At 37.7% G+C, this 15,897-nt stretch overlaps 2 protein-coding genes across 3 annotated transcripts; both read left to right on the top strand.

Moving 5' to 3' along the window:
* Positions 1-886: 886 nt before the first annotated feature.
* On the top strand, positions 887-5,473 carry LOC121780938 (DNA (cytosine-5)-methyltransferase CMT2-like). Of its 2 annotated transcripts, none has more exons than XM_042178598.1 (11): positions 887-1,702; positions 2,084-2,115; positions 2,208-2,313; positions 2,506-2,610; positions 2,704-2,823; positions 2,926-3,016; positions 3,091-3,293; positions 3,375-3,440; positions 3,516-3,820; positions 3,900-3,966; positions 4,154-5,473. In XM_042178598.1, exons 1-11 carry the CDS (start codon positions 962-964, stop codon positions 5,309-5,311), a joined length of 2,994 nt encoding a protein of 997 aa, XP_042034532.1. In that variant the 5' UTR covers positions 887-961; the 3' UTR covers positions 5,312-5,473. The 2 variants fall into 2 exon arrangements, with proteins under 2 accessions (XP_042034532.1, XP_042034531.1); XM_042178597.1 differs by having other exon boundaries at positions 2,923-3,016.
* A 641-nt stretch (positions 5,474-6,114) lies between these two features.
* Positions 6,115-8,397, top strand: LOC121781138. The gene is made up of 5 exons (XM_042178836.1): positions 6,115-6,253; positions 6,550-6,878; positions 7,466-7,545; positions 7,615-7,673; positions 7,916-8,397. Exons 2-5 carry the CDS (start codon positions 6,561-6,563, stop codon positions 8,218-8,220), a joined length of 762 nt encoding a protein of 253 aa, XP_042034770.1. The 5' UTR covers positions 6,115-6,253; positions 6,550-6,560; the 3' UTR covers positions 8,221-8,397.
* Positions 8,398-15,897: the final 7,500 nt, after the last annotated feature.

Here is a 15,897-nt window from a genome sequence, read left to right as displayed (position 1 = left end):
ATTATAATTATATAATAATATAATAATTATTAATTTATAAATTAGTAATTAACAATAAAATTGTAATGAAATTTTAAATTATAAAATTTATTCAATTAAAAATTAAGTAAATATGATGATGATAATAATAATAATAATAATCTTATTTATTATTATATTATTATATATTATGATGTATAATCCATATTTAAACCATCCATCGTAATAATAAATAAAATAATATAATTATTATCATTTGTAATTAATAATTTATAAAATAATATGTATTATTATTTTTTATAAATAAAAAATGATAAGTATATTTTTAGTTTAGTGTTTAAATCAAATATATATACTTTCAAATCTTGATATTTTCCAAACACTGGAAAGTAAAGTTATTAGAAATCATATTCCCGGGATTCATTTTCCTAGGAATCATTTTCCTTGTCAACTTTACTTTCCCGCCAACCAAACATGGCATGATTACTTTTTCTCTCTATCTGTCTCTTACGTTACCAATTTTACATTAAATACTGTGTCGAACTCATACTGCATATTTACTGAGGACGGATGGAGTAATATTTTGAATCAAAATCATATGGAACTTAGATACTTCAATAAATTTTTTATTCCACTCCCAATGATACTTGTTAATTAAATTAAATTAAAAAATTTGTTAGTTAACATGTGGCCAAAATATTTGCCAAAATTTTCAGAAATCGACATCCTCATATCAAGGCACAATTGGGGGTATTTTCCCTTTCCAAAATACAGAAAATGAAATTATACTACTAAATAGACTCTATTGGAGGTAGTTATAATTAATTAGACATTTAAGAGCATTTGACATGTTTACCGTTGGTATTATTAAGTCACAGTTAGAATAATAGTCAAGTCATTTCTCTTTTTCTTTTGGCAAAAATATAATCATCTCTCTCTCTTTCTCATTGTTCCTCACGCTCAAATCTAGCCGTCACCGGCGATGAAGAAGCAGCTCAAGCTACCTCAGCAGCTCCCCTCCAGAAAATCCCCTAGATTCTCTTCTTCTCCCGCTGCTGCTGCAACCCGACCGGACGATGCATGGGCCCTCTCATTGCCCCAACAAGGCAATTCACTCCGCAGATCCACCAGATTCGCATCCAAAACTCCCCCTCCCCAATCAAGAACATCGCCGACATTTTCCTCCCCCTCTTCGTCGGCTCCGGCGTTGACTTTGACTGGCGGCGAGAATGTGGTTTTGAGCGAGAAGTGCTTGAGATCGAGAACTGTCTTGATGAAGAGAGTTGTGAGTGAGAGGAGAGGGAGAGGGAAGGCAGCTGCTGAAATTGAGATGCTGGCATTGACTCCAGTTTCAAGAAATGCGAAAACGCAGCTGCTGGAACAGAGTGTTGAGTTGTTGAGTAAGGAGAAATGCAACTCAGAATCAGAGGGGGTGATCAGTGCGAAGCGGTTGAGGTCTAGAATTGTTCAATTTAGACACAATGTGGCTGAGGATGCTGCTAGGAAGCGTGATCGGAACGAAGAGAGCGCGGTGAGGTCTAGGAGTATTCAATTGAAACAGAATGTGGCTGGGGATGCTGTTGGAAAAGCTGATCAAATGGGAGGAGATAGGCCGGGGAAGAAGAAGAAGAGGAAGGAGAAGGGTGTTTTATGCTGCTTTGTAGGGGAGCCGATTCCGGAGGAAGAAGCTCGGAGAAGATGGCAATGGAGATTTGATTTAAAGGTGAATGCTTGCTCATTGAATTCAATGTAATGATATGAGTATCTAATTCTTGTTTTGCAGCTTAAGTTAGATGATTTAGAATGTCTGTTTGAAAGCCTCTCTCCTTTAACTTAGGTCTATCATTCTCGCCTGTTTACTCGTTTTTATCGAATGAAACTGCATAGCCGTAGCCTTTGTCGATTTATACATGTATAAGTACACTATCTGTTTGCTTATGTTCAGCACTTCCCAATAGACTATATGGCTGAGTTCTCGTTGTTAAAAAGAAAGAGTTGCTAGTATCTGTGTCTATTATTGCATTTATCTGGCATTTTGGCTTATCAGAATTGTCTACACAGTGACACGAACATTTCTAACTATGATTGATTTTGTACTGCACAGAGTAGAGGAAAGGGCAAAAACTGGAAAATAAAGTGAGTGAACCTATCAACATTTGTTATCTACATCTTCCTCTCTAACATTTTCTACTGTGTCTGAATATTAAATTTTGCGTATTCGCGTTCAGCACTAATGATGATGATGATGAAATCATACTGAATGTGGAAAGCCATTACGCTCAAGCCAAAGTAGGGATCTCTGTCTTGAACATTGGAGATTGTGTTTTTGTTAAGGTAAATTTCATTTCATTTACAACGTCTTGTTTGGATGTGTTTTTATGTTCGGAAGTCATGCTATGCTCGGTGAAAATCATCATCTTTGGTTCAATTCTTAGTTATTGGAACTCTAAAGAGTAGGTGATTAGCAATCACTCATCTGGTTATGGTTTAATATTGCAAGATTGATGTCCTACGCAATTCATTCAGGGTGAAGGAAGCAAGAAACACATAGGGAGGATCTTGGAATTCTTCAAAACAACGGAGGGAGAAGACTACTTCAGGGTTCAATGGTTCTTCAGGGCTGAGGATACGGTTGTTATAATAACTCGTTTCCTGATCTGCATCTTAAGTTTTTGTTTCTTTCACATTTGAACCTAATTTTTGTTTGCCATGTGGACTCTTCAGGTTTTGAAAAACGCTGCTTCATCGCATGAAAAAAGGCGCATATTCTACTCCACATTAATGAATGACAACGTATTAGATTGCATCATCTCAAAAGTTAATATAGTAAAAGTACCTTCTACGGTATGTTACCCTTTAGAGTGCTTTCCTTTATGTTATTTTGTACAATTTCTCGCTACTCTTTTTTACTATCGTATGGTCTTTCTTCTCATCAAACTGCAGCAGTGCTTAAAAAGAAACCCTGTGCCGTCAGCTGCATTTTATTATGACATGGAGTACTCCGTGAATTATTCAACATTCCGTACATTAGTTACAGGTTCGTATCACTATAAACAACATATCCTTTCCTAAGTGGACTTGTTACTCATTACTGTCTCATTTTTATTTCAGAAACTTCCACGGGGACTGAGCCATTCTTGTCGAACTCAAAGCCTCCCGAAGAAGAACTAGTTACGTTGACACCCCTGGCGCTTTTGCCCGAGTATGAGTCTCCTGAGCAAGAATTAGCGCTACTGGACTTGTACGCAGGATGTGGTGGAATGTCCACTGGATTATGTCTTGGTGCAAAACTTTCGAGTGTAAATCTCAAGACGGTAATCACGATCAATCATAAATCTTGATTTAAGTCCTTGTTATCTTATCATCAGTCTAACTCGTTTCATCGTTTTACTCAGAGATGGGCTGTTGATTATAACAGTGCTGCATGTGAGAGTTTGAAACTGAACCATCCAGAAACAAATGTAACCAACTCAAAAAACACATTTCGATGAAGTTAGTCTGTTTGGTCACGTGACGATATCTGAATTGTTCTGCAGGTCAGAAATGAAGCTGCTGAGGACTTCCTAGAACTACTAAAGCAATGGGAGAGTTTATGCAAGACGTACGTCTGTGATATAGAAAGAACACTGAAATGCGAGATAGATGAACTTCAAGAAGCCGAAGAAGCCTGTTTGTCTTCATCGGATACAGAGGAATCTAGTGATGAGTACGAGATCTCTCATCTGGTTGACATTTGCTACGGTGATCCTAACGAAAGTGGAAAATGTGGGCTACACTTCAAGGTACGTTGGAAAGGGTACGGCCCAGATGACGATACATGGGAAGCAGCCGAAGGATTGAGGTGTGGAACTGAAACTATGAACCACATTAGCAATCCTTATGCTGATTCACTTCCTGTTAATTCGTCTTGTCTGTTTCAGCAATTGCCAAGAGCGGATAGAAGACTTCGTTCGACAAGGATTCAAGTCTAAAATTCTACCACTCCCTGTGAGTTCTGTTGAAAATCTCATAAATCTTGTCCCATAGCGACTTTTGTAATAATCATGTCTCATCTATAAGTGTGAATAACCCTACCCCTTTACAAGACTCTTTCAGGGTGTGAGTGGTCCATTTCTAATAAGTTCAATATGTCTCAAACACCAACATAGTAAGTAATGTTGGTTGTATTCTGCAGGGTGATGTCGGTGTGATCTGTGGAGGGCCGCCGTGCCAGGGTGTAAGCGGCTACAATCGCCACCGAAACTACAAATCTCCGTTGGAAGACGAGAGGAACCGCCAGATTGTGGTGTTCATGGACATAGTGGAGTTCTTGAAACCCAAGTATTGCCTGATGGAAAACGTCGTCGACATCATAAGGTTCGACAAGGGCTCTCTCGGTCGATACGCTCTAAGCCGTCTCGTGCTCATGAAATACCAAGCAAGGCTCGGCACCATCGCCTCGGGGTGCTACGGCCTCCCGCAGTTCCGTCTGCGTGTCTTCATCTGGGGGGCCCACCCGAGCCAGATGCTGCCGCAGTTCCCGCTCCCCACGCACGACGTCGTGGCCAGGTACTGGGCCCCCATCGAGTTCGAGAGGAACATCGTCGCGTATGACAAGGGCCAGCCGCACGCATTGCGACCCGCCATCGTCCTCGGGGACGCCATCTCCGACCTCCCGCCAGTCACGAACGACGAATCCCGGGAGGAGATGGAGTACGAGAAGCCCCCGGAGACGGAGTTCCAGAAACGCATCCGGATGAGCAAAGACGAGACGACGACCGGGAAGATATCGGCCGGATCACATGGCGTCCTCTACGACCACCGGCCGATGAAGCTGGCGTGCTCCGACTACATGCGCGTGTGCCAAGTCCCGCACCGGAAGGGAGCCAACTTCAGGGACCTGGCCGGAGTGGTGGTAGGAGAGGACAGGGTGGTGAGTCGTGATCCGACACGAGAGCCGGTGGTGCTGCCAACCGGAAGGCTGCTCGTCCCGGACTGCGTGTTGACGTACGAGCTAGGGAAGTCGAAGAAGCCGTATGGGAGATTATGGTGGGACGAGACAGTGTCGACGGTGGTGACGTTTCCTCATATCCGGTCGCAGTCGATACTGCATCCGGATCAAGATAGACGGCTAACCATACGTGAATGCGCGAGGCTGCAAGGGTTCCCAGACTACTACAGATTTCGTGGCACCGTTAAAGAGCGGTATTGCCAGATAGGGAATGCCGTCTCCATGCCGGTGTCGAGGGCGTTAGGCTACGCGCTAGGGGTAGCGTACCGGAAGGTTGCCGGAGACGGGCCGCTGATGATGCTGCCGCCGGATTTCTCCTCCATGTTGCCTTCTTCTACTTGAGCTTGCTAGGTTGTGGGATTGATACATGTACCATTTCTCCCATGTAACATTTTTATTACTGATGATAAACATGCTACATGTTGGGTGTGACATTGTATTAATTCGTTCATACTCGTGATTTAGATCACTAATTTAAATTCTAATATTATCCGTGTCCAATTATTTGGTTCATTCATTTTTTCTGATTTTTACATATCCGTATTTGTCATAAATTCTAAATTTTTCGCATATTCTAATTTTAAATTTCAATATTAAATCTACCTGAAAACTAACCAAGTTATTCTTTTTTCTAATTTTGCCGCCAATCAAAAGTATGCCAAATTGTAAGTAATAGTAAAACGATATCTTGTTATACTAAATTATATAATTTCCTTTTTTATAATTCCTTCCATCTCATTTCTCATCTCTAGTTTATCAGTTTCCATTCTAATATAACTTTAATTCAACGAATGAAATTATTTAATTTAGTATAATACGATAGTTATATTGGTGCTTAACATGATAGAGTCATGTAAATAAGTCACGATATGCCTATAAACCATTAATTGATTGTAAAATTAAAGCGAATTATTAATTAACTCTAAAATCAAAATAAATTAATAAGTTCATTAACTTGCAGAAAGATTTTACAAGCAAAACCAAAATTTTGGAAAACTAATTGTTAATTTATTAGTACCAAACAAAAGGAATAAGTAATTATAAAATTAATAATTTCAAAATAAAAGGAATAACAATATTTGGAAAATTTATATAATTCAATTGATAATAAATCAAATTTCTTTTTAAAGAAAAGGGAAAATTATCAAGTTTTTCAAAATAGAAAATCTGCCAAAACAAATTAAATATTGCAACTCAATTTATTCGTCGAATCACTTGAACACAAACAAAGAAAACCTATTGCTCTCTCTATTGAAAGGATCAAGCGGCTTTTGCTGTAATCAGGTAAGCTGGATACAAATGTTGGGCCAACTTTCACCCAGAAAATCAAACAAGGCGCACTCTCGCTTTATATATACGTTTTACTTTTGGTGTGACCAACTGTTCGATGAAAGTCCTCACTGAACTGCATTTCTGATTTGCTCATGAAACCCCGATCAACTGGTCTTCTTCTATTTGCCTGATAATGTTATGTCATTATGGATTACCTGTTGTTTCTATGGTTTCTAGCATTCATGTTTGAGACTGTGCCCCAAGAAATTATAGTATCATTGATGTAAATTCGGATTGTTTGATTTCAGAAAAGATATATATGATGCATCACTTTGTGTCCAAGGCTTCGAGGAGGGTATTGTGTGTGGTTAGAGCTCTCAATGGAAATGCTTCATGTTCTTCTATGGCAACACGACATTATTTTGGTGTAGTTCCAACTCTGCAAAGGTATTTTGACACTATGCAGAAGACTCGAGTGCCTAGAAATTTCTTGAAATGGGGATCGCAGGAGTTCTGCAGGAGCTTGAGCTTTGCGACTGGGTTTGCACCATTGAAGGCAAAGCCTTTGGAGACAATCCTTGATGTTGAAAGGGCTAAGACGAAATCACCTGAAGAACTCGCTGACATTTGGGATGATGTATGTCTATTTATATCACATGATTCAAATCCGATGCTGTTTTGACTCTTTCTGAAGCTTTGGTTTCTCTGTGCATCTATACTTAATTCAAGAAAGCATGACAAATTGACTTTAGCTGTGAATTCGGATGGCAACTTTCCCGTGTTATATTGCCTTTCTGCTAATTTTCTTGCCACATAAGGGAGCAGCTTGAAATTTGTTTAATTAATTAATGCCTGCGGATTACGGTGCATGATTGGTATGTTATACACCGTAGCTCTGTTGTGAAATAGCCAAAGGTTGAATCTTCCATGTTTGAAGATGCGGAACATGTCTTGATTTTGAATAATGTTGGATCTTAACAGTGTTTGAAGAATGTATTTTCCCATGTAATAGTACTTTAAGCATTTTGTTTTTCTGTCTGGATGGCATAATATCTAAATTTGTTTGCTGTGTTCTCTTAACACACACAGATGCCCTTAACAAATCTTATGTCATAAATTGTCAAAACGAAGTCTAGTAATTTACCTGTTAATCTTTTCTTCCATAGACATTACATGCCTTTTTCTGCTCATAATATCTGGTTCTGACAATTGCTGTTTTTGCAGTTTCATTTGGGAAGGGGTCATATTGGTATATCAATGAAAGCGAAATTGTACCACCTGATGGAACAAAGAGCTTCGGATTGGTAGTACTCCACCTTTTTTTCTTACATGTCTTTCTCAACAGGTTAATGATCTTGTGTCTTTCTTCGCAGCCGATATTTTGTGATTCCCGTGTGGAAAGGAAATGGGTACACCACAATGTTTGTGCAAGGTTAAGAGGATTACTTCTTTCAGTTTTATGCTATTAGATATTACAGGTGGCCTAGATGCTGAATGTGAACAAAATTGTGCAACTTTTTTAAGTAAAATGACTTCAACTTCTTTACTGGTCTGTATGACAATCGCAGTACCCAGATTTTACTAAACCTCGTGTTAAGTTAGTGTCTCTGTTGTCGCTGTATTCATAATATCTGTATCATGAATCCTTGTATATCGGACTTGTTTGTCTTACAGTTGAGATGCCACACATGCTTTTCACTGGTCTTGAAGATTACAAAGCAAGAGGAACCCAAGCTACTCCATACATGACAGCGTCGTATTACAAAGAATTTGCAGAAAGCAAGGAATTGGTGCTTGTTCGTGGCGACATTGTCTTCACTAGCAAGCTAAGTGATGAAGAAGCAAAGTGGCTTCTGGAGGCTGCCCAATCGTTCTACCTGAATGACGTCAAGTATAAACTGGTTGAGCTTTTCAACAAACAAACTCGCGAATTTGAGTTCAAGGATGTTTTGCAAGCTTTAGAGATGCCCATATTGTAGTCCAAGAGAAACAACCATGGGGTTTATTACCTATTATGATTTGCGTACCGAATACTGCCTTGTTACTGTGTTCCCATCTTTATATCGTTTTTTTTTTTGGTAATTTAGAGGTCAGAATTTAGGCCAAACACCAAAAAAAAACAAGTGTTATTGATAATTAGCAAAAGGAATTGCTTCTTTGCTCTTGTTGTCGTCGTTTATGGATGTACTAGAATGTTAGACCCATGTTTGGGGCAGCTAAAATTTGAACATTATGTTTATGTATAACCTGATGCAAATTATGGCAACATAAAGAGAGTGGCTTTTAGGATAAATTGTCAAAAATATAATATAGTTAAATAAAATTCTAGTCAATCCCGCACCTTTCGCGAATAGAAAATAATATTACAACTTTTGCAAATTTGTATATCACTCACAAAAGCAACAAATTTTAATATGAAAAGTATAGAATATAAGATTAGACTAAAGTATTTTGACTTCCAAATCATATACTCCTACAATTTTCCTCAAAATCTAAACACAATTGAGAAAAATATCAAAATTGTAATATAATTGACTACTTTTTTAAAGTTGCATATTAACTAAAATTTCATCATGCATATTTTTTGTGGCAAATCGTCCTACTCGTATTAAATTTTGTACTATAAAAAAACCCATCAAACTCTTTGCAATGCTTATGCATTATTGCGGGGTAATTACATGTTTCATACAAAATGTTTTACCTTTGTTTCAATTTAGTACAAAAAGTATTAAGTTTACATATTTTATACAAAAAGTTTACTTAGTGTTCCAAAATAATACATTCCGTTAAATATTTTAAACACCGTTAGTTAGTTTATAATTTGTCCAACTTATCATAATAATAAAAGAATAATTAGAGATCTAATACAATTAACCACTTTAAAAAAATAACAGTCAATATCAATTCTTCCAGCAATTGATCGTGGTTCAAAAAAATTCTGTCTCTCAATATATTCTATTTTTTATTGTATTTTTATATAACATAGTATAAAATAAGTCCATATTTCATCTTTACAAAATGACTAATTTAGCTTCAAACAGTCGATAAGTTAATATTTAATTTTACAAAAAAGATTCAATATCTTTTTAGTTGTATTCTCCATTGTTACATGAGAAAGCTTCGACAATAAAATGCAATTCGTTAATTTGAGGGTGAAGAGTGGTGATTTTTTTTCTCTGTGTTTTTCATTTTTATGAGTAATAAAAATAACTGTGTTTGAAATAATTAATGGAAAATTTTAATTTAAAATTTTTTGTACAAATTTAAAACATTGGCGAAACTTTTTGTATGTATGATGTAATTGGAAGTAACGGTGTTAGTAGATACTTAACGGAATGTATTATTTTGTAACACTAAGTAAACTTTTTGTATGAAATATGTAAATTTAATACTTTTTGTACTAAATTGAAATAAAAGTAAAACATTTTATATTAAATATGTAATTACCCCGCATTATTGCATCTTGTTGACCAATTTATTTATTCGAAATAAAAAAGGATTGTAACACCTTATATGAGCAAAGTAAATTGAATGACAAACATAAAAAATAGTCCAAAAGACATTGCAGCATTTTCAAAAAAAAATATTCTCATGTCACTTTATGTAACGTGTCAGTGTTATTGTATATCTTGTCTTTCAATAAGTCTCTTAACTTTTTAAGGCCATCCACAATAGCGCCTAGCGCCGGGCGATCTATTTTAACCGCCCAGCCATTTCCGGAATTAAAAACCGCCTAGCGCTCGGCGGTTCCGTGTCGCTAGGCGGTGCGCTGGGCGATCCGCACGGCGCTATTGTAGCGTCCGGATCGCCTAGCGCGATTTTTTTTCCGAAACACTATATATACGCGCCAGATACGTCATTTGATCCGATGCGCATCAAATTAATGTACTTTTTAAATTTTAATAATATTATTAAATTTTCTCGTATATGTCTCGTAAATTAAATTGCGTATTTTGTGTGATTGTTAATTATTTGTTTTATATAATTTTGAGTGATGTGGCTATTGATGTGGCTGAGCTATTTATGATGTGGCTAGGTTATGGCTGTGCTATTTATGATGTGACAGAAAGATTTTTAGTGTTGATAATGTGGCAGGAAGAGTTTGTGGCTAAGCTATGACTGGGCTATTGCTGGACTATTCCTATGGTGGATGACCTAAGGAACCGACAGTTTCCATATATATCAACCCAACAATAGTAGATTAGTAGTAGTACGTTGTTTTTTTGCCTTTAATTTCTTCCCAATCGCGATAAAGAAGTAGAAAAACATTATCAATTTTCCTAAGAGGGTATATAATACATATTTTAGGTGTATATATACATATAGCATGACTCGAACGACCTCATATAAAATCTTCTGCTCCTATTTGACTTAACCAACAAAAAAATGATTTTGTCCAAATTAAACTAGTCTGGCTGCACAAACTGGTCAAGAACATTGTCACCCACCATTCACTGAACTTAGTCTTAAAATGTAAAATCATAATGTAAAGAATGAGGAAAAATTGTACTCTCTCCGTCCGCAAATAAGAGTCTCATTTCATTCTGACATAGGTTTTAAGAAGTGTTAAAAAAAGTGAGTGGAAGAAAGTTAGTGCAATATAGACCTCACTTGTGTATGTATTAGTTTTAAATGATATATATGAAATTGTGAGTGGAATGTGAGGTCTCTTTACCATTTATAGTAATAATGAATCGAGACTCCTATTTGCAGACAGACCAAAATGGAAAAAAACGAGACTCCTATTCGTGGACGGAGAGAGTACTAATAGAGTGAGTTTTAATTTATATATATGAGGGAGTACATTTTTATAATAAATTGTGAGTGAAATAAGTTAGGGTGAAATATGTGATCATTAATTAAAGTAACAAAAAGGAAATATGTCATTAATGATATACTTATATCTCACAATGAAGATATAATTTTTTTTATAATGTCAGCCGATGTGAGTAGTTTTCTCATGTAATACTTAGAGCATCCACTTAGGGCGCCCTAAAGCCCATCCTATGTACCGCCACATCAGCATTTTATCCTCATGTCCTTCCACCTGCAGTGGCGCGCGCCCTAAGCATTTTCTTCTATTTGAATATTTAAATAACTACAAAAATTGGGAAAAACCTTCATTTCATTTATAAAATTAATACTCCCTCCGTCCCGCACTACTCGCACCTTTCCTTTTGGGCACGGAGATTAAGGAATGAGTGATAGACAAAGTCAGCAATTACGGCTGTAGGTATAAATTGTTACTAAAAATGGAAAGAGTGCAAATAACTTGGGACGCCCAGAAAGGAAATAAGTGCAAGTAGTGCGGGACGGAGGGAGTACATTATAATACGAATTTAAAAAAAAGTACGCAAACTCAGTGACGGCGGTTACGGGCCCACACTTCTTCAATCATGTCGTTCATGAGCTGCGCATGGTCGTGTTGGTTGCGTATTGAGGCCTGTCTAGATAGAACCTCATTGAAACCCGTCGATAATCCTTGAGCGGGGGGCGGGGTCGCTGTGCTGGAGGAGCTAGATGCACCTTCGTCATCGGTCCAATCGGTGATGCTCCTACCTTCATGTTTGACTATCATGTTGTGCAAGATTATGCACGCATACATGACATCGGCGAGGACTTCATTGAACCAGAGATGCCCCGGCCCTTTCACTATTGCCCACCGTGATTGGAGCACACCAAATGCCCGCTCCACATCCTTCCGCGCCGCCTCCTGCTTTTGCGCAAATAAAACTCTCTTATCACCAATTGGGCAGCTGATCGTCTTCAGAAAAACATGTCACCTTGGGTATATGCCATCGGCCAAGTAGTACCCCAAGTAGTATTGGCGCCTGTTGGCAGTGAACTCGATGGCCGGGCCGTTGCCATTGCATTCCTCGGTGAAGAGGGTGGATGAGTTGAGGACGTTGATGTCGTTGTTCGACCCGGCTACACCGAAGTAAGCATGCCAGATTCAGAGCCGATGGTCAGCGACGGCTTCGAGGATCATCGTTGGGTGGCTGCCTTGTATCCACTAGTGAATTGACCTCTCCATGCCGTCGGACAATTCTTCCACTCCCAGTGCATACAGCCGATGCTCCCTAGCATCCCAGGAAAGCCGTGCGCTGTCTCGTGCATTCTCATTAAGCCCTGGCAATCTACAGCAGTCGGCTTTCGCAAATATGTGTCATTGTAGGCCTCCACAACTCTCCTACAAAATCTCTTCAGGCACTCGCGGCTTGTTGTATCCTTGACGTGGAGGTACTCGTCGAACATGTCGGCGCTGGTGTCGTAGGTCAACTAACGGAGTGCAACTGTGCACTTCTACAACAGCGTAAGTCCGGGTCTGCCGATGCCATCTTCCCGATACTGGAAGTATTCATCATGTGACTCCAACGTCTGGACAATGCTGAGAAAAAGGTAACGAGGCATTCTAAACCGGCAGCGGAAAACAGTCGGGCCCCACCGTGGTTGCTCGGCAAAATAGTCTGCAAATAGACGTTCGTGAGCTGCGGCGTGTTCGCGGAGGACAAACGTCCGACGTCGAATAGGCCTGGGGATCTACTCTGCCGCCGCCTCCGCCTCCTCGCGTTGCATTATGGCTAAGCATTCCGCCATTGCGTCTTGCACAACTGTATTAATGCTCGAGTCAAGGTCAGACTACCGTCCTCCGAGGAACTCCGGTCGTCGTCGTGGTTCATTTTGGTTTGTGAGAGATGGAGTAATGTGAGAGATGAGAGAAATGAGAGATGCGAGAAATGTTCGTATGAAAAATAGAATGACAATCGAGGTTTAAATAGACAAATTTCAAAAAAAAAATAAAAACGTGTTGCATCGTCCGCTTCGCCCACAGTAGGCGGACGATGTCGCGGACGATGTCCTATCGTCCGCGGACTAAGCTTAGGGCGCGGATGACGCTTCATCCGTCGTCCGCGCACCCATAGTGGCGGACGATGGCGCGCCCGAGGCATCGGACTGCCTATCGTCCGCCCCACTGTGGATGCCCTTACTCCGTTCACAAAATTAGTCATATTTTTCACTTTGGGTTTCCTATTAAAATTAGTATGTACTACTCTAGAGTGTTTTATTTATAACTACCTCCGCCTTCAAAATAGAAATTATTTTTATTTTATTCCGTCTCTTAAAATTTAATTTTTTTTATTTTATAACTCTCTTCTTTCCAATGAGCTGAGCAGCGGCGGATCCACAAGGTGGGACAAATGCCCCTCCTCAAATATTTTTAACACATGCTATTTTGTTAATTTTGCATTTTTTTTGAAATTTCTTTATATTTGCCCCTTCTTAAATTTCCCTTGCATATAATTTTGCCGCCGTCCATTTATATTCTTTGATCCCCCTCTGGAGGTGAGACTCGTTTTCTATTAATAATACTTTAAATAATTTTTTATTTTATTTTATCACTTGCTTACTTATTAATTGTGTATTAAAATTCACGAATGTTGTATTTTAAAATGATAGAGACCACATATTTTAATGACTTTTACTCTACTTTTATTTAATTTACCAATTTTATGAGTATTATAACTCGTGTTGTATTTTAAAGATTTTTTTGTGGTGGTTGGAGTTGGAGATTGTATGGTGCAAAGAATTGCAATTTGATGAATACAAGGGAATTCTGTTCTTGCATCAGCAGGCTTTTCTCCACTGCATCGCACTCGATCTCATCCTACACCGTCCGTAGATCTCACCGACTGCCAAACATTCCTACACCGCGTCACACCAGATCAAGATTCTTCATTTCTCATGTTTCTTCAGATTCGTCGCAGAATTTATCTCCCCATTCTCCTTTTCTTTATTCCCCAACAAAAACCCACAGCATAACTCCAAAAATTCATGATGCCATTCAGTTTGTGTGTATATCTGTATGCATGCATGTTACGATTTTTTTAGACTAAAGTCCTAAAATGGTCCTTAACATAATGTGTTTTTTTTATTTTGGTCCAAAACATTATCTTTTGAATTATTCAGTCCCTCACGTTTGAAATCGGATCACATTTAGTCAATTTTGGACGGTTCCGTCAAATTTTTAACGGTTTTAATTACCGGGTCACAAATCCTTCACTAATCCGTCACTAACTGGGAGAAACGGATCCGTCACTAATCCGTCACAAAATCCGTCACTAATACACGCAGGGTGCGGCCATTGTGGTTGAGGGAATTCCACGGTAGGGTTTCGTGGCTAAGCCCAAATTTTGGCTGATTAAGCCGATCTCGTCGATACCCTACACCAAAAACACAATTTCAACACAAAACCTCACTCGCTATAATCAATTCAGCTAATAATCCCAAATTTTCAGCAACTTAATCAGCCAAAATTAACCAAATCAAATAAAAAACACACACAATCAGCTCATTTTTCAACGAAAACATAACCTTCCGACGAACAAAATGAAAAAAATCAAACAGATTGAGCTTCAATTTATTCACCTTTCAAAAAATAAACAGATTCAGATCCGACAGCGAAAAATCAGCTGGAAGTGAATAATCAAAAAAGGAATGAGGTCAGAGGTGCAGTAAATTGTGAAATTTGAGGTTTGAGAGAAATCGGAATAGCGCTTCTCTCTCTAGATTTGCTGCGAAGTTGGGGAGAGAGAAAGGTATAAAAATGTGACGGATTAGTGACGGATCAGTGACTCCAGTTAGTCGCGGACTAGTGACGGATTTGTGACCCGATAATTAAAACCGTCAAAAATTTGACGGAACCGTCAAAATGGACCAATGTGATCCGATTTCAAATGTGAGGGACTGAATAATTCAAAAGATAATGTTTTGGACCAAAATAAAAAAAAATGCAATATGTTAAGGACCGACTTTAGTCATTTTTTTATTACACCAACATGAACAGTTGAAAAGTTTAAATTCACTGGTTTGGTATGTTGTTGGAATAAATTTTTATGAGTAGAAATTATTGTCACGGTGTGGTGTCTTTTCCTACTCCTTTTATATGTATCCAAAAATTTGTAACATATTTTCCTTTATCAATTTTTTATTAAAGTTCATGTCGTCCACAAACGGAACTATTTTTTATGGACAGAGGGGGTATTTTTTATGATGGATCTTACGTTATGTGAAACATTTGCTTTTAAATATAAGATTTTAAGTGGTGTTGTTTAGTGAGTTAAGTGTAAAAATAATAAAATAGAGATGTTATTTTTTATATTTTTTAAAAGAGGGAACATTATTTTTGGTCCACGAACTTTGCCAAAGTATCAATTTAGGTCCGTGAACTTTGAAAATATCATTTTAGGTCCGTGAACTTTGAGTTAGTATCATTTGAGGTACTTTTTACTATTTCCAAATTTTTTTGGACGAAAATATCCTCAATACCTTAAAGTGTATATATTTTTAATAAATTTATCATATACTCATATTTTTTTATAAATATCTTTACAATATATTTTTGACATGTTTTCTAAATATAATTTGACCTTAAATATTATCACTTAATTTTGTGACATGCAAGTAAAATTGCTTCTTCAATTTTTTATATTAATTTTTTTTTTAAATTTAATAAAGAACTTTTCTTTAATAATAAAAAATTGAATAAAGATCTTTTTATAAATATCTTTACAATATATTTTTGACAAATGTTCTAAATATAATGTGACCTTCAATATTATCATTTAATTTTGTGACATTCAAGAAAAGATCTTAAT

Source organism: Salvia splendens, chromosome 20 (assembly GCF_004379255.2).
Source record: "Salvia splendens isolate huo1 chromosome 20, SspV2, whole genome shotgun sequence".
In the NCBI taxonomy this organism is placed as follows: Eukaryota; Viridiplantae; Streptophyta; class Magnoliopsida; order Lamiales; family Lamiaceae; genus Salvia; species Salvia splendens.
This window is presented reverse-complemented; position numbering and strand designations above follow the sequence as displayed.

What these genes read in the sequence shown, in the direction of transcription:
- LOC121780938 (XM_042178597.1), top strand. Translation starts at nt 962, where the DNA reads ATGAAGAAGCAGCTCAAGCTACCTCAGCAGCTCCCCTCCAGAAAATCC. An exon ending in TGAACCATCCAGAAACAAAT is followed by an intron (nt 3,441 to 3,515) that starts GTAACCAACTCA and finishes ATTGTTCTGCAG; the next exon opens with GTCAGAAATGAAGCTGCTGA. An exon ending in GAAGCAGCCGAAGGATTGAG is followed by an intron (nt 3,821 to 3,899) that starts GTGTGGAACTGA and finishes TGTCTGTTTCAG; the next exon opens with CAATTGCCAAGAGCGGATAG.
- LOC121781138 (XM_042178836.1), top strand. Translation starts at nt 6,561, where the DNA reads ATGATGCATCACTTTGTGTCCAAGGCTTCGAGGAGGGTATTGTGTGTG. An exon ending in TCGCTGACATTTGGGATGAT is followed by an intron (nt 6,879 to 7,465) that starts GTATGTCTATTT and finishes CTGTTTTTGCAG; the next exon opens with TTTCATTTGGGAAGGGGTCA. An exon ending in CACCACAATGTTTGTGCAAG is followed by an intron (nt 7,674 to 7,915) that starts GTTAAGAGGATT and finishes TTTGTCTTACAG; the next exon opens with TTGAGATGCCACACATGCTT.